This window comes from Labeo rohita, chromosome 12 (genome assembly GCF_022985175.1).
Source record: "Labeo rohita strain BAU-BD-2019 chromosome 12, IGBB_LRoh.1.0, whole genome shotgun sequence".
NCBI classification, from domain to species: Eukaryota; Metazoa; Chordata; class Actinopteri; order Cypriniformes; family Cyprinidae; genus Labeo; species Labeo rohita.
In genome coordinates, this window is record NC_066880.1 from 10580875 (window position 1) to 10606648 (window position 25774).

General features: G+C 36.0%; 2 protein-coding genes across 2 annotated transcripts; one reads left to right on the forward strand and one right to left on the reverse strand.

The window, feature by feature from the left end:
• Positions 1 to 1327: 1327 nt before the first annotated feature.
• Positions 1328 to 12089, forward strand: tectb (tectorin beta). The gene is made up of 13 exons (XM_051124103.1): positions 1328 to 1354; positions 1437 to 1519; positions 8164 to 8263; positions 8440 to 8515; positions 8618 to 8808; positions 8889 to 9040; positions 9150 to 9222; positions 10626 to 10729; positions 10815 to 10898; positions 10990 to 11152; positions 11236 to 11314; positions 11389 to 11421; positions 11609 to 12089. Exons 3-13 carry the CDS (start codon positions 8261 to 8263, stop codon positions 11671 to 11673), a joined length of 1023 nt encoding a protein of 340 aa, XP_050980060.1. The 5' UTR covers positions 1328 to 1354; positions 1437 to 1519; positions 8164 to 8260; the 3' UTR covers positions 11674 to 12089.
• A 34-nt stretch (positions 12090 to 12123) lies between these two features.
• On the reverse strand, positions 12124 to 24995 carry gucy2g (guanylate cyclase 2g). Its single transcript, XM_051123743.1, has 21 exons — positions 24630 to 24995; positions 22641 to 22989; positions 22187 to 22311; positions 20381 to 20560; positions 20154 to 20298; positions 19933 to 20068; positions 19738 to 19841; positions 19463 to 19629; positions 18905 to 19030; positions 18730 to 18813; positions 18534 to 18638; positions 16417 to 16488; positions 15952 to 16276; positions 15666 to 15843; positions 15432 to 15572; positions 13992 to 14184; positions 13555 to 13729; positions 13361 to 13459; positions 12647 to 12738; positions 12356 to 12457; positions 12124 to 12258 (listed from the first exon to the last, which is right to left on the reverse strand). Exons 1-21 carry the CDS (start codon positions 24993 to 24995, stop codon positions 12124 to 12126), a joined length of 3399 nt encoding a protein of 1132 aa, XP_050979700.1.
• Between the last annotated feature and the right edge of the window lie 779 nt (positions 24996 to 25774).

Genomic DNA, 25774 nt, shown 5'->3' on the forward strand with positions numbered 1-25774 from the left:
ATGAGGAAAGTTTTACCTCAAGAAAATGCCTTTGTTGCGTCATCATTGTTGAAATTTCCCTCTTCTGCGTGCTGGAAACCGACCTACGTCCTTGAAACTGCCCACAACACAACCTATAGGCAGCAGTGACTGCACTTGCCAGACACCGCACAGAGGGGAACGATGACAGCTGAGCTTTTTTCCGCCTCCCCTACGCTGTCATGGCAGTGGTGTAATACTGGGTAGAGCCACTAAGGGTCGTGATTAGACAGAATGTGTAAAAAGGTGAGACTCAGCTAATAAAGCATTATAGAGCTGTTTAGTAAGGAAGACCGTCTCCGTCACAGCTGAGAAAAAGTATGATTGTGTAAGTCATTATAATGAGAAACTTTCTCATAGTTATGACAGTATCTCATTATATTGAAACATTTTTAAATAATTAGCTAATAAGTAATAATACGCAGGGGGAGAAAATCTCGTAATAATGAGAAACTTCGTCATAATAACGAGAAACTTACGCGTAATAATGAGAATTTGTCTCGTAATAATGACGTAGTTTCTCGTTATGACTTTACATCTCATTAAACTTTCTCGTAATAACGAGAAAATTTTTTAATAAAATGACTTGACATCTCATAATGAAAAATCTTCCTAATAATGAGAAACTTTCTTGTAATAAATGGCGTAGTTTCGCGTTATAATGATTTTACATCTCAGAATAATAAGAAACTTTCTCGCAATAATGAAACTTTATGATAATAATGCTTTATGAATTGACATCTCATAATGAGAAACTTCCCATAACGAGAAAATTTTTCATGACGTAATTTCTCCCCATAATGACTTTACATCTCATAATGAGAAACTTCCCGTAATAAATATTAATGTTTATTAATATTAATGTTTTAGCTGTGTAAAACAGCTCGTTTTCCTGCGTAATATTGCAGATTGGTGTCTTACCTTATTATGTAAATGCATTATCTTAATTATAAGCGCACTGGTTTGTAGTGGAAAGAGTTTTCTATTTGATTATATAGAAATATCCTAGCAAATGATCACTGCACATTAAATGAAACATTGCATGTGCTTGATCTTTGGATAAAGATTAAAGTCCATGCTAGAACTACTAAAGAAAACGATTTGCATTAAATTCACCTCACTAATCTAATGCAGTGTTGATGTCTCCAAGTCTTTTTAAGTCTTGTCCAGACATCCTGCTGGGTCTTAATTGTGTATTCACAAAGGAACAAGAACATTCGCATATATATTCTGAACACGTTCCTTTTCAGTTATGCTAGTGTGTATAACAACATTTAGCCTTATTTCGTAATCTTCGGAAAAGAGGGAGGTTTAGACTTCATGAGCTGCTCATGTGGTATGATATCTCATGTGGACATGTAATTACAAATATAGTTATTAATGGACATGCATTTTTGATAATACTGTGCTCTCAACAGCAGATTCGACCATGTGACTCCAGGACAGTCACAGATCAGGCCATTTTCTGAGTCAGCCACATCAACTGGCTTCAGTATTCAGAGTGAGTACAGCTGAGGTTGCCATGCCCTTTCTCATCACTCCTTGTCTGCTTTTTGCAAGCCATGGCAGTTGATACTTACAAGCCAAAAAATTCAACTTTTCAAAAACGAATAAGTGTATCAAAGTTGTTTAAAATCATTTTAAGTCATCTTGAGGCCTCTTTAGAAAGTGGGGCCTCCTGGATGTTTTAGCCGTCAAGGATGAGTGCTTTGCAGGTGATCATCCTAGACTGCATTTTTAGACCCTGATGTTTAAAGCGTCACAAGGGATGAAAGTTACTGTAGCACAAATATTTAAAATTGTTTCTAGTGCAGCATGCACACTTGATATTACATAACACAATGAAGTCTCGGTACACCTGAACAGCTTGAACACCTGGAAGGCTCTTCATAGTCAGCTGTAACGCTAGCTGTCCCTGGGCTCTGGGCCTCAGAGTTGATTTGCATCTGCCATAGTTTTCTCTCAGGCATTGCACTCTAATGTATCCCAATGGTCTCTTCCATTTTCATGGTAATGAGCAGAAGAGAAAGTAGCCTTTGCTGTGCTATAATTTTATCACGTGGGATATCAGTGCCTGTGCTATCTGCACCTGATCATTTTACATCAGTGCTGGTAATTAGCTAATTTTGGCTCGGTGTATGTTTTGATCTTATAAAACAGTTATTGACAAAAGACACACTCCTTTTATCTTTGAGCTGTCACCTTACTTTTTTAAACTAGAATAATGTTTGGTTATGATCAAAGCCTAACATGCTCTTTTTACAAGACAACAAAAAATCATATTGTTAAGGAGTATATTTATCTAAAAGCACTGCATTTTTTATTTTTTTGAAATATAAAGCAATAATTTAAAATATATGTTTCAGTCTTTCTACGTTAAAATTTCATGTTAAATTTAATGTATTATTTGCAGAATTTTGAATAATTTGAGAAATTTACTAGCAATTTCTGAGTGAAAATTATTTTATACAATTTTTTAAGTATATGTAAAATATTTATGGAAGTCCGTTTCTGCCACTGAATAAAAAAAAAAAAAAAAAAATTAAGAATTGCGAGATGTAAATTTACAATTGATACAAACTCGCAATTCTGACTTTCTTTTTCAGAATTGTGAGATATAAACTCACAACTGCAAGTTATAATAAGAATTGTGAGATATAAACTTGCAAATCTGACTTTTTTTCTCAGAATTGCGTGATATGAACTTGCAATTGTGAGTTATGAAGTCAGAATTGCAAGACATGTCTGAGAAATAAAGTCTGAATTGCAGAGTTTATATTCTGCCACTGTGACTGTGTTTTTTTCAGAATTATTAATTATATAAACTCAATTGTGAGTTATTAAAGGGGTCATCGGATGCAAAGTTCACTTTTACATGTTGTTTGAACATTAATTTTGTGTGACGTCACACCGACAGAGGCCACTCCCATGATAGCTGATTGACATGAGCGTTTTACCTCAGATTAGCTGTAACAGTCCGACCTTTCGATGCTGGAGCAGGGATGTAAGTTAGACAAGAATATCTCAGACTGAGCGATTGTTTTGTTGCTGGATGTAATAATGAGCATAGTGGTCGTCTTTTACATCTGAGCCGCTAAAGATGCAGTAGATTACGTTTGTTTGTGAAGGGAATGCGCCTCCCGAATGACATTAATGCGTCTATGTTCATGTAAGTCATTCGTGATCCAGCTTCACTTACAGCAGAAGTGAGTATAAGGGTTTTGTTTATGAACCTCTGCAATCACTATTGTGTTAGTTAGCAAGTTTAGTGGCTAAACGCGCTAAATACGGCTAAAGTAAACAGTCTCTCTGAGCACAGCTTGTCACTCCAGAGAGAGAAGAGAGGGGTGGGGTGAGCAGATCTTATTTGCATTTATAGGAACAATCCCTCAGAATAGGGTGATTTTTGCAGAGCTGATTTTGACAAGGTAAAAAGGGTGTTGTTTTACACAACCATTGAGAATTTTTAACCAAAGTATATTATAGACTTTTCATTAAGACCCTAAAGAATCATATTAACTTGTGGAAAATGGGCATTCGATGACCCCTTTAAATCAGAATTGTGAAATATAAACGTATCTGAGAACACATCATGCAATTCTGAGAAAAAAGTCAGATTTGCAAATTTAGCGCGTTTAGCCGCTAAACTTGCTAACTAACACAATATTAGGAAAGGTGATTGCAGAGGTTCATAAAAAACCCTTATACTCACTTCTGCTGTAAGTGAAGCTGGATCACGAATGATTTGCGTGAACATCGACGCATTTATGTAGATCGGGAGGCGCATTGCCTTCACAAACAAATGTAATCCACTGCATCTTCAGCGGCTCAGATGTAAATATCATGCAATTCTGAGAAAAAAGTCAGATTTGCGAGTCTATATCTCACAATTCTGAGAACTGCGAGTTTGTATCACACAGTTCTGAGAAAAAATTCAGAATTACAATGTAAACTATGTAAAAATAATTGTGAGAAAAAAGTCAGAATTGCGAGATACAAATTTGCATTTGTGAGAACTTGCAATTCTGACTTTTTCTTTGAATTGTGAGTTTATTTGCGCAATTATGAGAAAAAATTCAGAATTGTGAGTTTATATTGCACAATTCTGACTTTATAACTCACAATTGCGAGTTTATATATCACAATACTGAGAAAAAAGTCAAAGTTGTGAGTTTGTATTACGCAATTCTGAGAAAAAAAGTCACAATAACCCTTTATTTATTTATTTTTCCTGACAGATGCTATTACTAATGAGCATTCATAAAAAAAATTATACTATTTTATGATTACTTTTGGTCATTATTGTTAAATATGTTATATTAATAATAAAATATTACTGTCTACTCCACATCATAATAAACTATGCTATCATTTTGCTTTTTATAAATGAACCCACTGTCTCATGGGGTTTGAAACACATCTGTCTATGAGGGCTTCCACTCAGAGATTAAGTTTTAATTGTGTTAAACCTGTTGACATCACTGTGATCAAACTGAACTGGCTGACCCTGTATTCATGATTCATACACATGAAAAAAAGGCTAAACGGGGATAGTCGCCTGTCCTCAAATTTAAGGAGACACACTGTCTGAGGATAAATGCTGCTTCTCTAAGTGCCCTGCTTTCCTTAGAGACTGAAACACAATCTCTGTGAATGGCACATCCTTTGACTATCAGATTTTGTGTGCTTGTCTTCAGGCTTCTTACCTTATCCGGGGGCCCATCTTGATCTATACAGGGCCCATCTATACATTCCCCTTCGTATGTTCGGTCACGGAAATCTTAAAGGCTTTTTGTGCGCCCGTTCCCCAGTGTGATGTTTTCGGGGTGTGTGACAGTCCCAGTTCATGGACGGTATATTTCGGATCTAAGTGCTCCTGCCGCCATGAATGATTATCAGTCTGACATGTGGTTCCGGAAAAAGCTTGTTTCCTGACCTACATTGCATTGTAACTTCCTGAAAAGAGTTTGGGGTTGTCTATACTAGAATGCGGTGTCATTGTTGTGCCATTTTGCTCTTTTTTTGCACTCTACAGAAATGGAAATGATCCAATTTGAAAACTTCTTGTAATCTTAAAAGAATAGTTCAGCCAAATATAAAAAAATGGTTGAAAATGGCCATCCTAGATGAGTTTGTTTCTTCATCTGAGAAAATTTTGCACTATATTTAGCATTTCCTTCTCACCAATGATTCTCTGCAGTGAATGGGGGCTATCAGAATAAGAGATCAAACAGCTGATAAAAACATTACAAACATGCAACTTTAATGAATGGACTTAAGTTCTGTGAATTGCTTGTAGATTATTGTGATAAACAAATCCATAATTTTTAAAGTAAAACCATTGCTTCTGGCTTACAAGGTTGTTCACAGTGAGCTGTGTTTTATGGAAACCCGTTTCTTCCACAAAAAAAAAGAAAAGCTAATTGCGACTTTTTAATCACACAATTCTGACCTTTTTTCTGGCGATTGCGAGTTGTCTTGCAATTCTGACTTTATTTCATAATTTCATAATTGTGAGATACAAACACGCATTTACGAGAAAAAAGTCAGAATTGCGAGATATAAACTCACAATTCAAGATACAAACTCGCAATTGCAAGATACAAACTCGCATTTACATAAAAATCATAATTGCGAGATATAAACTAGCATTTACAAAAAAAGTCATAATTACGAGATTTGCGAGAAAAAAGTCAGAATTGTGAGATACAAACTTGCATTTCAGAAAAAGTCAGAATTGTGAGATACAAACCTGAGTTGTCTCACAATTCTGACTATTTCTCGCAATTGTGAGTTTGTATTATGCAGTTCTGAGAAAAGAAGTCAGAAATGCGAGAAAATGTCAGATTTGTGAGATACAAACTCGCATTTACGAGAAAAAAGTCAAAATTGCGAGATATAAACTCGCAATTGCGAGATACAAACTCGCATTTACAAAAAAGTCAGAATTGCAAGATACAAACTTGCATTTATAAGAAAAAAGTCAGAATTGCGATATATAATCTAGCATTTAAAAAAAAAGTCATAATTACAAGATTTGCGAGAAAAAGTCAGAATTGTGAGATACAAACCTGAGTTGTCTTCACAATTCTGACTCTATTTCTGCAATTGTGAGTTTAATATTATGCAATTCTGAGAAAAGAAGTCAGAAATGCGAGAAAAAGTCAGAATTGTAAGATACAAACCTGCATTTGCGAGAAGAAAGGAAAAAATGCAAGATATAATCTTGCAATTGCAGGATACAAACTCACATCTACGAGACAAAAGTCAAAACTGCGAGATACAAACTTGCAATTGCGAGATACAAACTCCCATTTTCAAGAAAAAAAGTCAGACTTGCGAGATACAAACTCGCATTTGAGAAAAAGTCAGAATTGCAAGATATAAATTCCTAATTGTGAGAAAAAGTCAAAATTGTGAGATACAAACTCGCATTTACGAGAAAAAAGTCAGAATTGCAAGATTAAAACCTAAGTTGTCTCACAATTCTGACTTTATTTCTCGCAATTGTGAGTTTATATTATGTAATTCTGAGAAAAGAAGTCAGAAATGCGAGAAAAAGTCAGATTTGTGAGATACAAACTCGCATTTACAAAAAAGTCATAATTGCGAGATACAAACTTGCATTTACAAGAAAAAAGTCAGAATTGCGAGATATAAACTAGCATTTACAAAATAAGTCATAAGATTTGTGAGAAAAAATGTAGAATTGCGAGATACAAACTCGCATTTGAGAAGAAGTCAGAATTGCGAGATACAAACCTGAGTTGTCTCACAATTCTGACTTTATTTCTCGCAGTTGTGAGTTTATATTATGCAATTCTGAGAAAAAGTCAGAATTGCAAGATATAAGCCTGAGTTGTCTAGAATTGACTTTATTTCTCGCAATTGTGAGTTTATATTATGCAGTTCTGAGAAAAGAAAGATACAAACTTGCATTTGCGAGAAAAAAGTCCGAATTGTAAGACACAAAGCTGCATTCGTGAAAAAAGTCAATTCTGAGAAAAGAAGTCAGAATTATGAGAAAAACAGAAAAAATTGCGATTTACGAGAAAAATTCGGACAATTCTCTCACAATTCTGACTTTATTTCTCACAATTGTGAGTTTATATCCCACAATTCTAAGAAAAGAAGTCAGAAATGTGAGAAAAAGTCAGAGTTTGCGAGAAAAAAGGAAAAAATGCAAGATATAATCTTGAAAAAAAAAAAAACAGAATTGCAGGATACAAGAATTACAAGAAAAAGTCAGAACTGTAATATACAAAACTCATATTTGCGAGAAAAAGTCAGAATTGTGAGATACAAACTCGCATTTGTGAGAAAAAACGTCAGAATTGCAACATGCAAACTCGCATTTACGAGAAAAAAAGTCAGAATTCTGAGATACAAACTCGCAAATGCAGTTTTTATCAGCTGTTTGGACTCTCACCGCAGTGGATCCACTTGGTAATCAAGTGATGCAAAATTTCTTCAGATCTCCTCTAAAGAAGAAACTAACTCACTTAATGATGCTCATTACAGTCCTTTCCCTCACGATAAATAGCATTAAGATGCACAGCTGTATTACTGTTTTGGCTAAGCTCAGCGAGACTGACCTTAATGACACTGTGCCTCTTTAAGAGTCAGTCTGGCACGACTAGGGCACATTAGATAACTACTGATGGCAATCCGCTGATCAGCATGGCTGCCTGGCAGAGATGAGAAGTATTACATAACCTGGAATGAGCGTAAATTGGAAGCCGGTTTTCAAACTCCCTTAAAAAGATGCCCGTTTCTAATAAATCTTTAAGTGAAAAACAGAATTTGCAAGTAGGACTGACCTTTGATAACATAGAGTTCCTATTAGAAACTCATTTGGAGGGCTGAGATGTTGCTGGGAGTTTAATTTTTACATGAAAACGAAGACGTAATAGACGGAATGACCATGTTTTTAATTAAAAGCTGAGAAAATGGTCTTCCCCTTGAGACACTGGTCATTTAAAAGTCAATGTCTGGCTAGCACAGAGAGCTTTTGTACTTTCCTTCACAATGCTATCACCAAAAGGCCTCACCAGACTGGCTGACCAAAGAAGCGAGGGGGGTTACTGCCTACCTGTGGACCTATAAAGCAGCTCTTGTGCCGACTTCAATGAACTCTGCTTTTAGGATTTATCACCATTTACCTGCAGAAGAACCACGCAGAAACCATGCAAACCTTCTGCTAGAGACCTGAGCCAACTCTTCTTCTGGATTCTGCATTGGGATGGTACGAACATTAATTCTAATTCAAATATTATGGTGATTTTTGTATTGAAAATAACTATGTTATCTTTAAATATAGACAATTCAGGTTGTGAGTGAACTTGTATCAGATATAAAAGGTTGAACAGAGATATTTTAGGCAAATATAACAATGCAAATTAAACAATTCTCTTTTTTCAGCTTTATGAAATGGCAGCTGTTGGTATTCTCTTCATTGTCCTCCCCATGACGTGGGCCTGTGCCCCTCAAAAAGCTGGTAATGTTTTCTCTAATTGTGGATCAAAGAGCTTTGTATTTGTTGTTGGCGCAATTTAATCGGCTAGATAATCCTGAAAGACCAATTTGTCATCTGTTTCAGATTACGTCATGGTGTCATGTTTTCCCAATGCCATCATTGCGAACGTGCCAGAATGTCCGTATGGATGGGAGATCGGCCAGCTGTCCCTGGGTGGCGTGTGTTACAGCGGCATTAACACCCCGGGCTTTTATCGTTTCACTATTCCAGACCTGACTCCTAAAAATCACTCGTACTGCGGCACCCTGTCTGAGGTGAGATGTTTGATTGGTTTAATGTATCCTATAACTAGAAAAAGAGCTAAAAATTTTCTCTATTTCTACCTTCTTCTCAGTATGTAGGAGGCAAAGACCCACGGTACATATTCTACAACTCTATAGTGTCCAACGACTCCTCTCTCACAGTCCGGAACCAGCCCGTCAACTACACATTCAGTTGCACTTACAAAGCGGCTTATCTGGTCAACAATGCCGTTTTTAGCCAAAGGTAGACCCCGTTACATTGACGTCAAGTCTAGTAGGTGTAGATTTCATAGAGCCTGTGCATTCTGACCGTTGACTTGCAGCGTCTTTACTAAACCCTCTGCTTCTTCCAGAGTGGCAACAGTTTATGTCAACAACGGGAGTTTAGGTTCTTTTAAGTCTCAGTTGTCTATGAATGTGTTCACAGTGAGTACTTACACTTTTCTTAAAAGTGTCCAGTGATGGCAAACATAAAAACGGGAAATTTCCTTTACATGTTACTTGTGCAATATTGTATAAAGGATGTTTTCTTCTTGGAAACCCGTTTCCACCACTACATATAAAATAAAAAAGGTAACTGCGACTTTTATCTCATAATTTTTTTCTCGCAATTGCGAGTTTACATCTCGCAAATCTGACTTTTTTCTAAAAGGATGTTTTCTTCTTGGAAACCCGTTTCCACCACTAAATATAAAATAAAAAAGGTAACTGCGACTTTTATCTCATCATTTTTTTTCTTGCAATTGCGAGTTTACATCTCGCAAATCTGACTTTTTTCTCAGAATTGTGTGATATAAACTTGTAATTGTGAGTTATAAAGTCAGAATTGTGAGATATAAACTCAGTTCTGACTTTTTTCTCAGAATTCAAGTTTATGTCTCTCACGTTTGTTCATTTTGTATGATAATATGTCAGAATTGTGAGAAAAACTCAGTTTTTTCCCTTCAAAATTGTACTTTATAATAAAATTATATAATATATAAAATATGTATCAGAATTACGCGATATAAACTTACAGTTGCGAGATAAAAGTCAGAATGGCGAGATACCAACTTGTGTTTACAAGAAAAAGTCAGAATTGTGAGATATAAATTTACAATTGCAAGAAAAATTCAGAATTGTGAGATATAAACTTGCAATTGTGAAAAAAAGTCAGAATTATAAGATACAAACTCGCATTCGCGAAAAAAAGTCAGAATTGTGAGATATAAACTTACAATTGCGAGAAAAAAAATAGAGATACTAACCTGCGTTTGCAGGAAAAAGTCTGAATTGCAAGATATAAACTCGCATTTGTGAGAAAAAAAATCAGACTTGCAAGTTTAACTTGCAATTGCGAGAAAAATTCTGAATTGCGGGATATAAACTTATAATTGTAAGAAAAAAGTCAGAATTGAGAGATTCTAACTTGAGTTTGCGAGAAAAAAAGGTCAGAATTGTAAGATATAAACTTACAATTGCAAGAAAAAAGTTCAGAATTGCAAGATACAACTTGCAATTGCAAGAAAAAAGTCAGAATAGGGATATAAACTAGCAAAAAAGAAAAAGTTAGAATTGCATCTCACAGTTTATATCTCGCAATTCTGAAAAAAGTCTGAATTCACAATAACATTTTATTTTTTATTCAGTGGTGAAAACAGGCTTCCATAGAAAATGCTGTAATAAATATATAATAAAATAATATAATAATAAATTATAAAATTGTAGTATTGTATTACAAATAACATAATTTACTATTATTATTATTATTTTTTTTTTTTTTTACAAATACATTAACTATATTCAACACTGAATTTGCGTTTTTTGTTTTGGAACTTTGTGGTTTGTAGAACTCAAAGTTCCTCTATGCAAAGGATGCACCATATGTGATTGACACATCTGAGATCGGATCTGAGGTGTTCATTGGCATTGAAGCAAAAGGACTGAGTAATCGGTGAGTTGTCCAAAAGAAAAGAGTGTAGATTTGAACAAAATACGCAAATTCATAGTGTATAAGGCTCTCTATTTAATGTTTATAGATTCAAAGTAGTAATAACAAATTGCTGGGCAACACCCACTCCATATTCAACAGACAGGAAACGGTGGACTTTAATTCAGAACAGGTAAGGTTTTATTGTCAGTTCAAACAAATTAGGTGTCATTGTGATTATTAAATACTGCTCACTGGATAATATATTTGCTCCTGGTTCACAGTTGCTCCTTAGACAACACAGTCACCATATTTGAAAATGCCAAAGATAGTCGGTCAATGTTCAAGTTCAACTCGTTCCGCTTCCAGCGGCTAGAGAAAGTGTCCACCGTGTGGCTCCACTGTGAGGTCCAAGTATGTGACGGAGAGAAGCTATTCTGTCAACCGGTGAGTATCAGTATGAATTTAATGCTGTTGTAGTTTCAGACAGATTTCTAGCTCCACTGAAACTCCTCTGAACTCTATTCAAGACTCCATGTACATCAAGAAGCACTGAATTTGAACCGGATCCAAATGGAGGGATCCTGACCATGGAGTTTCAAGTTAGAGGTATTTAGCATTTTCACTTCTGCATATTTAGTTATTCAATAACATGTTTTTAAACCCTTAAACTCTGTTTACAGCACAACACTCCTCTAGTTATATCCATCCCGCAGGTAAGTTTGAACTACCAATGCAGTGCAGAACACATAAATGCATTTTTATATATTGATACAGTTGTTTTAAAGTACACCACAGTTTTACAGCATTATGGCTGCTTTTATAATATATCATTTTATAAAAATTCAGACTTATTTTTTATATAATGCTAAGATTTTCTATCCTTATCCTTCTATTTTACAGGCCCATTTCTGTGTCTCCTGTCCATATTTCTACTGAATGAATTTTTAGGATACTTCAGTTGGTAATGGGGCCAGATGTGGGTCATTCGAATGCAATGAAACATGCCTTTGCACTCATACAATTACATACAATACTTAAAAATAGACACGCATGCATGCACACACCCACACACAGCAATCATACGTGTCTCAGGGAGTGTATCGACACATTCCTTTAAATGTTCACTTGCAATTTTTTTATTTGTGTATTCCTTGCATGAATATTGGTAGAACAAGAAAATAATCTCTGAAGCAGGTATGAGTTGTTAATCTTTAGTTTGACAGAGACATATTCTTGTTTTTGTCTGGCATTATATGTGTAAAAATATTTTTAAATATTTTAGTAATTAAATTCTTTTAAAAGATTTTGTCTTGACATTTTCTTTTTTTGTATTTTTAAAAATACATTTTAAAATAAGATTGTTTTTTTGTGATAATGCCCTATTATCTGAGAGTATATATAAAATCATGGTCAAACTACATATCGGGAACAGTAAGTGTGTGCATTTCTGTCATCTTAGCCATGGCTGAGGTCCGCTGGATTGCTCTTCTCTCTCCATCATTCATTGGGGTTGCTTTGGTTTTCTCCTGTTTAGATATGACAGGACAAGACTGTCCATATACAGTGTGTCAGGTCTCCATATAGCACTTCCCTTTAATTAGCATGAACACCTCAAACTGTGCTACAATCATGTGGCTTGATACTTACATCTGTTCCTGATTTAGGACTTGCATTACACTCCTGTCCAGTGGGTGGAAAACTGAATCCAGATTTGCTCAACAACCAGAAAGTTTTCTGTGTCCCCTTTCCCTAGAAAGCACAACAGAGATGTGTTTAGATACACAGACATGGCATGACTTTAGACAGTGTTTATAAGTTTTATTATAGTTTATTTTCATGTTTTAATGGAAAAAATAGATTTTGGTGTGATCTTAGACATTTGGAGCCCACTGTATAAAGAGTGGTATTATACAATCATTTCATAATTTCACATTATACCTTTATTTCAATATCGCCCCTCTCCTCCAGTTCAAAATTTCCCATCTTAAAGAGAATATCAGCAGTGCTCTGGGAGACATGGATTCTCAGTGCTGAGAAGGAAATCAGCAAGAATAAAGTATTTCAATCGATTTTTTGATAAATTATTATAAATGTTGACTGATTAAATATAGGTGTTAAAGGACTAGTTCACTTCCAAAATAAAAGTCTCCTGATAATTTGCTCACCCCCTTGTCATCCAAGATGTTCCAGGATTTTTCTCCATATAGTGGACAACTATAGTGAACAAAGTTGTCTGACAATTTTGAAGTTGGAGAAGAAAATGAGATGGAGTTTTTTGCCCTACCCTACCTTTTTGAACCAAAGTACCAAAGCTAGTGCAAGATGAGAATTTGTGGTTAAAAAGTATATCAATTTTCATTTTTTTAAGAAAATGACCAATCGTTTCGTTAGATAAAATGCTTATTTCTCAGCTGGGATTGTGTAGAGCTGTTTGAAGCTGCATTGAAACTACAGTTTGGACCTTCAATCCGTTGGCCACCACTTAAGTCCACTATATGGAGAAAAATCCTGGAATGTTTTCCTCAAAAAACGTAATTTCTTTTTGACTGAAGAAAGAAAGACATCTTTGATGAAATTGGAGTGAGTAAATTATCAGGAAATTTTTATTCTGGAAGTGAACTTATCCTTTAAAAAATCCTTTAAAGTCCATACGTAGACTGTTGCTCTCCATCCTAGAAGCTGTGTTCACTGTATCGCCAAATAAACAGTACCTTGGCATTGTACTACCCACAACTCCAGCAACCACTGGGCCTGTGTATGCAAAGATTGAGAGTTTTTTGAGTATAATTTCTTATACATCTCTTTCAACATAGCCAACGATACATTTATAGCATGTACTTGCATACCAGAATTGATCCCAATCCGTAGGGCCAATTTCTCATTAGGCAGATGCCTAATTTTGAACCTTTTGATGGCGGACAGGAAGTGGAGCGCCATAGTAGAGATCTCCTCGGCGTGACGAGTACCGTTACTGATAGGCAGCCCACTGGCCACCATATATGCATCTCCTATAGTCTCCACCTACCAGAGAAATAACATGTATATAGCATGAAATAAATCCCTTTAAAACAGTTATCAAGAATCAAAAGCATTAAGTCCTTCATCCTTTCATGTCACATGGATGGATGCAAATTTGTTTTTTTTATTCACACAGCATTTCTGAGGCAAATTTTAAATAATGAGGAGCAAACATTTACTCGGAATTATGCATTTAATCAGCCGAACCAACAGAGCATGACTGGGCACAGTTGTTGCATATCAAAGTAAGTAATACTTGGTTTACCTTGTAGACATCATACAGCTTAATGATCTCATCGAAAAGACTATAGAGGTCGTTGAGGAGGGTGACCACCTCCAGAGCCGAGCTAATGGAGCACATTGTGGTGAAACCCACAATGTCAGAGAAGAAAATGGTCACCATGTCGTAACTTGTGGGTTCCACTGGTTTCCCAGACATTAGCTGATCAGCAATATACCTGTAAGGACACACCGCCATCAGCTGACCCATAACATGCCCATGAGAACACTGTGATTTTAAGTTAAAATGTATATGAATGTATGAGAGACAATGTACAAAGTTCCTAAGTTCCAAAGTTCCATGGAATGTGGAGGTAAAAAAAAAAAAGAGATGAGAAGATAAAAAAAAAGTATTATGGTCCTCAAAGAAACTTTGCATTGCTCACAAAAATGTCTGTAATGGAAAAGGTATTAGGTAAGAGAAAAAAATATATTTCAATGCTTTTGCGACAAAATGTTTTTTGGAGGATAGCAATACTTCTGCACAAGAGTGCAATTTTTGAGGGGAATGCAATGTTTTATGTAAAAATCTTGTATTTATTTTTGTTTTGTTTTTTTAGATTATTAAGGTCCTTGCACGCTGAGTCTGAAATTCTCGTCTGAAAGTTTTGGAAGGTAAACAAATAAATACGACCACACGTGTGATCACATTTACACGCTGCCTTCGAAACTTTTGTCTATTACAAAAAATTGTTTCAGGTTTAATTTTCTGCATTTTTCACATCCATAGCAAGCATTTTGAGAGGTGTTTTGACAATTCTGAGCTACTGTGACATTTTGTGCATGACGAATTTCGATGAATATGAAAAAACGCATTCAAAATTTTGACGAGAGAGATCCATGAACTGAACTAACGAGCTGATGAACTTAATCAGGTGTGTTAAATGAGGGAGACATGCAAAATGTGCAGAGCAGGGGTCCCCCAGGACCAAGATTGAGAACCACTGTTTAAATAAAAAAAAGCATAAATAATTGATAGAGCTTCCTGCCCTGGTAAAAACCAGCATATGCTGGTGGGTATGTTTTGATGCTGGGATGCTGGTTTAAGCTGGTCCTTTGCTAGTTTATGCTGGTCCTTGACCAGCAACATGACCAGCAAAAACCAGCAAAGGACCAGCATAAACCAGCTAAGGACCAGCTTAAACCAGCATCAAAACATACCTAACCAGCATATGCTGGTTTTTTCACCAGGGTAATTAATAAAAACTACATGTATAACAATAATACAATTTGAGAATGTTTTTAAAACATAAAATACATTTAGATTATCTAAAGTATTTCATGTCAGCTACCCATATAAACTATTATGACCATCTAGTATGTAATTCTGCTTTATGTCAATTTTTTTGCTAGCTGATAGAAAGAGTAATGAAAAATGTATTAACAAAATGTCATTGTCCTAATGATAGTATCAAGGTTTGTTTACTTTGGCAGCATGCTAGATAGAAGCTTATCAGCTCTGCTCTTTTCTGCTGTGAGCTGATTGGTTCTCTCCTCCACGACTTCTTCCAGGTGATTGGCATATTTCTCCAGCTTGTTTACCATGTTGTCCAGGATGTTGGCATGGCTTGGAAATTGATAAAACAGCCCAGAGTAAATAAAATTGAATATATTTAGGAGTGTTAAGATCATTAAACAAACAGCTACATAGAACATGCACCTTTCAGGGCATGCCTCACGCAGTTGTCTCCTGATACTAGTGAATTGGGGTCTGTGGTCTGGGTTCTCACTCCAGCAGGCTTTTAGCAATGGGATAAGACGTTCATCGCAGATGTCAACAGACAAGGTTGGTCTAAGGGGCTCCTCGCTCATAGGCGTCCTTAACTGCTTGATAATCTCTAATGAATCAAATACAAAATACATTCTGAGAGGCCAAACTTAATCCAACTGGTTGCCATGGTGGCAACCAGACTGATATATGCTAAGAAACACAGCACAGGTATTACCTTTTGGTTCCAGATGAACATCGTGATATGGTCCCACTTCTGTACTGTAAATCAGCTCTCGCATGATTATGGCAAAGCTAAAGACGTCTCCTTTCTGGGTCCCATTGAATGGATAGTAGACCTCTCTCAAAAACTCAGGAGCAGTGTAGTACATCTCCTCGTACTTTGGATTCTCCAGTGGGATCAGTCTGTGTTTGGTGCCGTGTTTGAACTCCCAAAGGCCAAAGCCAGAAAGTTTGATCTGCAACCTGCTGTCCACCAGACATGTACTTGGCCTCAGATTTCCATGAGACTTCAGACTGCTCTTATGTATGTACTCCATGCCCTGTAGAGAACATACCACAATAAAAAGTCTCACTTTTGGACCAGTCGTGTTCCAAATCAAGATTTCCTAGTGGATATGCAAACTAGGAAACTATAAAATGTAATGCAACAAAGGATACTATATTGAAACTACATACTCACATTAACAATGTCATAGGCAAAGGACAGTTTGAACATCCAGTCCAGCTCAATTTCACTGTTCCCGAAAACATCCTGATGTTTTAAAAGTAGAATAACAATTATACTGAGAAGACATTTATGGACATATATGTAGACTATTAATGATGGGAATCATAAAGAATCAAATGGATGAAGAAATACAATTTCTTTTGACAAACAATGAAACTATTTCAAATAATTTCTTAGTTCATAATTTCCCTTTCAGTTGGTCACTTTCGGCATCACTTTAGTGACCAACAAATTGGTGAGATTCCCAATTCATCGGTCACCGACATGAAGTCTCCATTCCCTCCATCAGGGAACAAGGGTTACACAAGTAACTGAGGCGTTCCCTTTCAGTCTGTCCCTTTCGGCATCATGTCGGTAACCTGACAAATTGGCAAGATTCCCAATTCATCAGTATGATGTCTCCATTCCCTCCTTCAGGGAATGTGGGTTACACAAGTAACCGAGACATTCCCTTTTAGTCGGTCACGTTTGGCACCAAGCCGGTGACCAACAAACTGGCGAGACTCCCAATTCATCGGTCACCGATGTGATGTCTCCGTTCCCTCCTTCGGGAAATGAGGGTTACACAAGTAACCGAGGAGTTCCCTTTCTGTCTGTTACTTTCGGCGTCACCTCGATGATCAACAAATTGGCAAGATTCCCAGTTCGTTGCATAAATTAATTGGGAATCTAGTTCATTTGTCAGGCCACCAACATGAAGTCTCTGTTCCCTCCTTCAGGGAACAAGGATTACACAAGTAACCGAGGCATTCCCTTTCAGTCTGTCCCTTTCAGGCATCATGTCGGTAACCTGACAAATTGGCGAGATTCCCAATTCATCAATGTGATGTCTCCGTTCCATCCTTCAGGGAATGCGGGTTACACAGGTGACTGAGATGTTCCCTATCAGTCGGTCACATTCGGCATCAAATTGATGACCTAGAAATTGGCGAGACTCCCAATTCATCGGTCACCGACATAATATCTCGGTTCCCTCCTTCAGGGAACAAGGGTTACACAGGGAAACAAACGTTCCCTTTCAGATGGTCACTTTCTGCATCACGTTGGTGACCGAAAAAATTGGCAAGATTCCTAATTCATCGATGTGATGTCTTCCTTCCCTCTTTCAAGAAAACGTGGGTTAAACAAGTAACCGAGACGTTCCCTTTCAGTCATTCACTTTCAGCGTCACATCAGTGATCGAGAAATTAGTGAGATTCTTAATTCGTCAATCACCGGCATGATGTCTCTGTTCCCTCCTTTCCTTCCTCCAGGGAACGAGGGTTACACAAGTACCTGAGACGGTCCCTTTCAGTCGGTCACTTTCGGCGTCACGTCGATGACTGACAAATTACCAAGATTCCTAATTCATTGGTCACTGACGTGATGTCTCTTTTCCTTCCTTCAGGGAACAAGGGTTACACAAGTAACCAAGATGTTTCCTTTCAGTTGGGCACTTTCAGGGTCATGTTGATGAGTGAGAAACTGGCAAGATTACCAATTCATCAGTCACTGATGTGCCATCTCTTTTGGCATTGAATCGGTGACTGAGAATTTGGCGAGATTCCTAATTTGTTGGTCACTGTCGTGACATTTCTGTTCCCTTCTTCAGGGAATGAGGGTTACACAAATAACCAAGACTATCCCTTTCAGTTGGTCTCTTTCGGCATCACGTCTGTGACTGAAAAATTCACGAGATTTCCAATTTATTGGTCACCAACGTGATGTCTCCGTTCCCTCCTTCAGGGAACGAGGGTTACACAAGTAACCAAGACGTTTTCGATTCACTGGTCAATCAGGTAAAATTGTCCAAATTATTAAGAAGAACAGATGTGCTCCTTTAATGTTTTTCTTTTATTGGAATAGTTCTCCTACATTGAAAAAAAAACTGCAGAAACAATTTTTACTCAGAAATTGCTAGTAAATTTCACAATTACAAAGAAACTAAAAGGAACATATTTTTTAATTAAACATAAAATTTACAAGTAGGAAAACTGAAATAATATTTAACTTAATAGTATTTTACTCCAGTAATTTTTGTTTTATTTACAACTTTGAAAAATATTTTTTATAGTGTATTGTATACACACCTTCAAGCTTCCTTTCTTGCAGTACTGCATGACGATACAGACATTTGGTGGCTCGATACACACCCCGAAGAACTGTACAAGGTTCTCGTGTTTCATTTCTTTTAGCTACAGCAGAGATAAACACAAGCATTAGCAAACTATTGGCCTTTGACTTGCTGAGGGAAAACTGATTCTCTGAAAATATCAGAAATTTTACCATGTTCAACTCTGCAATGATCGATGGTTTCTTGATATCACTAAGTAACTGATTTTTCAAATACTTGATCCCTACCTCGTTTCCCTGCACCATGAGCAAAGAGAGTGTGTTAGTTAAAATATTTGGGTTTAACATGCAAGGCATTATTTTCTAACATGTGATTCAGAATTTGTACCTGATAGAGTCCAACAGTAGCATAGACGGCTTCTTTAGTACTACAGCTGTTGGAGGAGAGCATGGACTGAGAGCCACCACTTCCACATTTGCTTGGTGTTGTGCTTACAGACAGTGTTTGCATTCCCTGTAAAAACAACAATAGTTTTTTATGTGTTAGTGTTCTGTCATTAAAATACAATGGCATTTTGCATAGGATATGTACATTGCAGTATGCCTACATATGCGTGTAAAATAAATGTTTTTGAGGCATTTTTTGGCATCTTTTCTTACCTTGCTAAAAAGACTAAAGTCTAAATTTAGACTATTGTGCTGGTCGATTTTGGTTTATACTACATTTAGATTTTACATCTACATTAATGGTATTGCTAGCTGGTTTGGTGCTGTATTAACCTATTATTGTTAAGCAAAACAGAATACATCATAAATCAATTAAAACATTTTCAGTATCTGAAATAAACAGAATTAGAAAGACTGATGCTATACTAAATTACATTTTCACTGTAAAACTAAAAGTAACAGTAAAAAAAATAAAATATAAAGGACAAGTTCATCTTACTTTGGGCTCTCTGAGGATAGTTATGTCACTGTAGTCTATAAGCCACCAGTTGGACTCATCCAGGCGAGATTGTAGACGTGTCTTCTGTAGAGTCAGCAAAGTGATCAAAGCCACCGCTGCCACTCCAAACAGAGGCAAAGCCACCAGCAGTACCAGCAGAGATATCTCTGGAATCAAGTGAAAAGATGTTATGTCATTTCAAATACATAAAAAGAAGACTGTACTTATGTGAACAGAATTTTAGCAAAATTTAGCATCTAGTAATGTCGATTTACCATTATCTAACCATTCACAGAGCTCATTATTGAATCCACAGGCTGGGTTATCTAGTGGAGGTTTTCCACTTTGCCAAACGATGTTAGAAAACCTTGATGTGGTTCTGCAAAACATGTATTTTTCATACAGTCAGCGTTGTTGAGTTTCAGTGTTGAATATTAGTAATGCTAACATATGCAGTATTTTGGTCTTACTTGATCATTTTCGTATGGCTGTCAAAGTCCAAAACAGAGACAAAGTTTATGCTAGTTTCTGTTTGTTGTAGGTCATATACTGAATAGTCAAGGTTCCGCTCTCCATATTCATCAAAGTGAACCAGACCTGAAGCCCCTTTTGAAAAAAAAAAAAACAAGGGTTATTTTGGTTATTTACAATTAATAGGAAAAATACAAACATGCATGTGAGACAAAATTACCATAAAACCTAATGTTGGTCCTGTCTCTGAGCTTCTGGAGAATGTCTTTTCCATGACGGATGTCTTTACCATTTTTAAAGGCTTCTTTAAGGCCCATGGCATAAAGTAGAACAGCGTCATGTAAATAGGCAGCGTATGAGCTTACCTAAAACATTGAATAAACAATATAAAATGAACTAAAAGTTGATCAAAATCACAAAAAAGGTTTTTAAATAAAATATTCTCACCTCTTTTTCTGATGACAGGTTGCTGTAAAAAGGAGCCCCTTTTATTCTCTCATAAGCCTGCTCGAAGAAGTCATAGTAGTCATATCCTTCATAAGACTTCTGAGCGAGTACAAACACCATGTCAAAAGCCTTCAGCATTGCTGTTTTATTTGCATCACCCAATGACTTCCACAGGTTGTCCTGATGAGTGAAAAGGTGAGAGTTTAGTTAAACGAGAATTGTCACAATAGCATTCTAATTCAGTTTCAAATGCCTAGACAATTGAATTACATAATTTTAATTAAATGTTGTCTCGCTGCACTACCAGGAAATTATTTTGCAGGCAGTGTTTGCACATGAAGGTAGTTTAATGATCGAAATCTAAATAGACAGAGCTATATCCAAATAAAGAGATATAGCTGAGCGAACTGAGCTAGAAAGGACATGGAAAAGGTTGGTCAAAAATGTACATTTCCACACACACAACTGTCACAGAATTTAAACTGTTAAAATACATATTGTATTATAAACAATACAACTAATGTACATTACGCACTATAACAAATGACTGCAGAGGGTGCCAACGGCCTGACGATTGTTTTTACACTGCGTTTTCAACATGCATCGCATATATTTATTTAATTGAAACGTAGCGTTTTTTAATTCACAATAGCATTAATCTTTATTATGTTGTTTGAATGGGTTTAATAGATCATGCAGCTATGGAAAATGGTCTAATAATGCGTTTCATCCTTGAATTGTGCCACTTCCAGTATTCTTCCGGTTACTCGACACAAGCAAATTGCAGTCAAGAATTGAGGAATCGTCACAGCATTTATCAGTTTTTTCTTAACACTTTACAGAAAATGTACTCACCCCCTTGTCATCCAAGATGTTCATGTGTTTCTTTCTTCAGCCGTAAAGAATTTATGTTTTTTGAGGAAAACATTTCAGCATTTTCTCCATAAAATGGACTGGTATGGTGCCCTGAGTTTGAACTTCCAAAATGCAGTTTAAATGCGGCTTCAAATGATCCCAATTGTGGTTGTAAACGATCCCAACCGAGGAAGAAGGGTCTTATCTAGTGTAACGATTGGTTATTTTAATAAAAATAATACAATTTATATACTTTTTAATGTCTTGCTCTTCCCGAGCTCTGTTTTTTTCTGGTTCACGACAGTTAGGGTATGTCGAAAAACACCCATCTCATGTAAACTTCAAAATCGTCCTATTTCGCTGTTTTACCTTTTTTGTTAAGGGTGTTTGATCTTCTTTGCATGTTCACTTTGCAAAGACTGGGTTGGAACTTCTGCAGCGATGTAGGATGATTTTGAAATGATTTTTGAAGATGAGGGAGAATTGTGGGAGAGTTTTTTGATACACCCTAACTGCCTTGAACCAGAATACACAAAGTTCAGGGAGAGCAAGACAAGACAAGCGAAAACAACCGATCTTTTCGTTAGAAAAGACCCTTCTTCCTTGGCTGGGATCGTTTACAACCACATTTGGGATCGTTTGAAGCCGCATTTAAACTGCATTTTGGAAGTTCAAACTCGGGGCACCGTATCAGTCCATTATATGGAGAAAAATACAAAAATGTTTTCCTCAAAAAACATAATTTCTTTATGACTGAAGAAAGAAAGAAAGACATGAGCATCTTGGATGACAAAGGGGTGAGTACATTATCTGTAAATCGTTGTTCTGGAAGTGAACTTCTCCTTTAATTTTAACCCTTTAGGAAAAAAAGGCATAATTTAAGCATCATTATACATTATTCAGTGGAAAATTGAGAGAGTCACCTGCGTTTTCTGTGTACTATTTACTCACCACTTTGCCACTGACCTCAAACTGCTGAACCAGAAGGAAAACATACTCTCCATTCATTAGACCTTGTTTCTGAGCTTCTGTCATCAAAGAAGTGGTGTCTTCAGCATTAGCAAGCACAACCACCACTAGAACAAACAGAATAACATCTTATAATCTTATAGAAACATTATTTACATGTTATGCATATAGTATGCAGAAGCCGTACATTGTTATTACACAAGAGATATCAGATCCTGTTTGTAATCAATGGAATACCAATCATAGCCTGCACTTCAGTGAATGAGGCTTGAAAACAACACATTTATCAGAGACTTTGAAATTATAACAGTTAAAGTGCAGATTAACAGGCGATGAGGACATAAGGGCAAGATACATTTGTGATCTTACACGTTTTAGATACTGAGGTGTAAACTCCACCCAAGAGCTGAAAGATAAGTACTACTTATTGACTCACCTCTTGCGACTTTAGAGATGATCTGCAAGTTTCTCTGTGCCAATTCTGGGTCACTGGTATCAAACTTGATGCCAGCTGTCACTGTCACTTTGGACCTGAGTTGCTGTTCAACAGACTTCCAGAGAGCATCAACACTGTCCCATGTGTTTGTATCCGCACCGCCTCCGATCATACCAACATACTTCCATCCAAAGAATTCCAGTGTTTTAAGAAGGATTTCTCCAACCCTTTTAAGTGGAGGTACAATTTTTATATAGGTGTCATACACCTGAATGTTATCCATTTTTGGCGTCTGGCCAACAAAGCCGAACATGGGAATGTTCCATGTGGATGCTATGAGCCCAGTGACCTGAAGGACATAAGCAAACACTTCATATTTAAATATTAAATTTTCATAAAATTATAAAAAGTCATTTCATTTTTAAATGAAAGAAAACAAGAGAATGCAAAATATTGTGAGTAAATGCAAAGTTTCTCTGAGAAATGTAAAAAAAAGAAATTGCATTAAAATATACACTACCAGTCAAAAGTTTTTGAACAGTAAGTTTTTAAATGTTTGTCTTCTGCTCACTAAGCCTGCATTTATTTAATTCAAAGTACAGCAGAAACAGTAATATGTTAAAATATTTTTACTATTTAAAATAACTGTTTTCTATTTGAGTATATTTTAAAATGTAATTTATTCCTGTGATTTCAAAGCTGAATTTTTAGCATCATTACTCCAGTCACATGATCCTTCAGAAATCATTCTAATATTCTGATGTGCTGCTCAAAAACATTTATTATTATTATGTTGAAAACAGCTGAGTAGATTTTTTTCAGGTTTCTTTGGTGAATAGAAAGTACAGAAGAACAGTGTTTATCTAAAATAGAAATCATTTGTAACATTATAAATGTCTTTATTATCACGTTTGATCAAATCAAAGCATTCCTGCTAAATAAAAGTATTATATATATTATATTATAAATATATTATATATATATTATATATTACATATATACTGACTCCAAGCTTTTGCATGGTTAAGTGTGTAATGTTACAAAAACTTTTTATTTAAGATAAATGCTGATCTTTAGATCTTTCTGTTCATTATATTAATCATATACTAAAAAATTGTACTCAACTGTTTTAAATATTGCTAATATAATAATAATAATAATAATAATAAATGTTTCTTGAACAGCAAATCAGCATATTAGAATGATTTCTGAAGGATCATGTGACATTGAAGACGAATAATGATTCTAAAAATGTAGCTTTGATCAAAGGAATATATTCAAATAGAAAATAATTATTTTAAATAGTAAAAATATTTCAAAATGTTACTGTTCTTGCTGTACTTTGGATCAAATAAATGCAGTCTTGGTGAGCAGAAGAGACTTCTTTAAAAAAAACATTAAAAATCTTACTGTTAAAAAAAATTTGACAGGTAGTTTATGAAATATTTTTATTCTCTCGTTACAATTTTTTTCCCATGATGTCCTCCTATGGGCTCCAAAGCTTTCTTTCCCACCTAAGTCAATGGTTACCATGAACTGTTTGGTTAAACCAACATTCTTCAAAATATCTTCTTGCGTTCAACAACTGAAAAATATTCATACAGGTTTAAAACAACTGAAAGGGTGATTAATGATGATAAAACGTTTATTTTGGGTGAACTATCACTTTAAGTAACAATGACTTATGATAATAATTTATTGACGAATCCAATCTGCCAAAAAAAGAATCGCAATAATAGAAGTATTGTTATGGTTACCTTCTTTGGTGAAAGCTAACTTACTGTTCATGAGCATATTTAGAGACAGGTGACATATGCTAACATTTAGCACTCAACTATCATTAACACTGTTGAGACATTAATTATAACGTTAAACGTCTTAATTAGCCATTCTACCCCATAATTCACTTAATCATTATAATAATAATAGTAGTAGTAGTAATAATACATTTTTTTTTACCTGTATTAAATTTCAAGTAAAGACACTTACTTCAGCCTCCTCAGGACAGGGTGGACCAAATAGTGCTGACACATTTTGATTTATTACTTGATCGATGAATCCCTGAAGTGAAAGTTTTGCGTTACAGTCTGTGTCTATGTACACGAAGTCAAAGGTAAAATTTCCACTCAGAGATGGATTTGCGTTGATCTTGTCTATGGCTATCTGCATTGCAGACCCCAACCTAAGCAAACTGAAAGGGTAAGAAATGTTCCGAGGAGCTTGAAGGCCAACCGTAAGCTTGTACTGGGTTGATTTGTTGCAAATGACAGCGTTTGTAAGAGCTGATAAAGAAGCAAAAATCAGTGCCCACCATCGTGTGGGTCCACTTATGTCTAAATCTAATCCTCCTGACATCCTACCTGCGTAAAACTCAGTCACATTGATCGGCTTTCAGACATACAGGCGGATTTAAATGGACTCTGTCTTCCCTGGGGAAATTAATTCTAATAAAGGGGTTTCTCTGGAGAAAGAACACTTAGCACCCGTAGTACACGTTTTGCACGTTCTCAGCTAATTTTCACTAGCATGACCATATGAAATTAGGTTCATTCAAATCATGCTGGGATGGATCAGGTTGTAAACAAACTTGTTGCAGTTCATGCCAGCTCAAGTTCTGCTGCATTTAAAGCAACAAAAGGTAAAAATGTAATTATCTATCTATCTATCAATCAATCAATCAATCAATCTATCTATCTATCTATCTATCTATCTATGCCCAAGCATCCAAATTGAACTGAACTGTTTCATATTCTGTAAGTAAGACGTTGCATACTAAATATGGAAAGTGGAGGGAGGTTTGTATGTAGATCTGTATTTTTTCCTTTTTGAGTGTATCACTTCAACTTTGGCCTATATTGACCAACTCTGACTTCAGTCGACAAGACTCAGATCCACAGAGGCCTTGACGGCTTTTATTCTTTTAATTTCATTGTTTGTTATCAGAACAGATTACAAAATCCAAAGGTGCTCACATCTTATCTGTCATTACAGTCAAATGTCAAAGTTCACCTGGGATGTCCTTCCTAAACTGCTGTGATAATGATGCTGAGGCTAGAAAACAGTGTGTGTTTGTAAGATCATGTTGTGTCATGCTTAACTAAGGCTGCTAATAGGAGGTGTGACATGAGTAGCCT

Coding starts and splice junctions, on each gene's coding strand:
- tectb (XM_051124103.1), top strand. Junction 9,223..10,625: donor TGTCTATGAATGTGTTCACA/GTGAGTACTTAC, acceptor TGTGGTTTGTAG/AACTCAAAGTTCCTCTATGC. Junction 10,730..10,814: donor GCAAAAGGACTGAGTAATCG/GTGAGTTGTCCA, acceptor TAATGTTTATAG/ATTCAAAGTAGTAATAACAA.
- gucy2g (XM_051123743.1), bottom strand. CDS start 24,995: ATGTCAGGAGGATTAGATTTAGACATAAGTGGACCCACACGATGGTGG. Junction 18,814..18,904: donor CTACTGTTGGACTCTATCAG/GTACAAATTCTG, acceptor CTCATGGTGCAG/GGAAACGAGGTAGGGATCAA. Junction 14,185..15,431: donor CTATCTAGCATGCTGCCAAA/GTAAACAAACCT, acceptor GTGTCCTTACAG/GTATATTGCTGATCAGCTAA.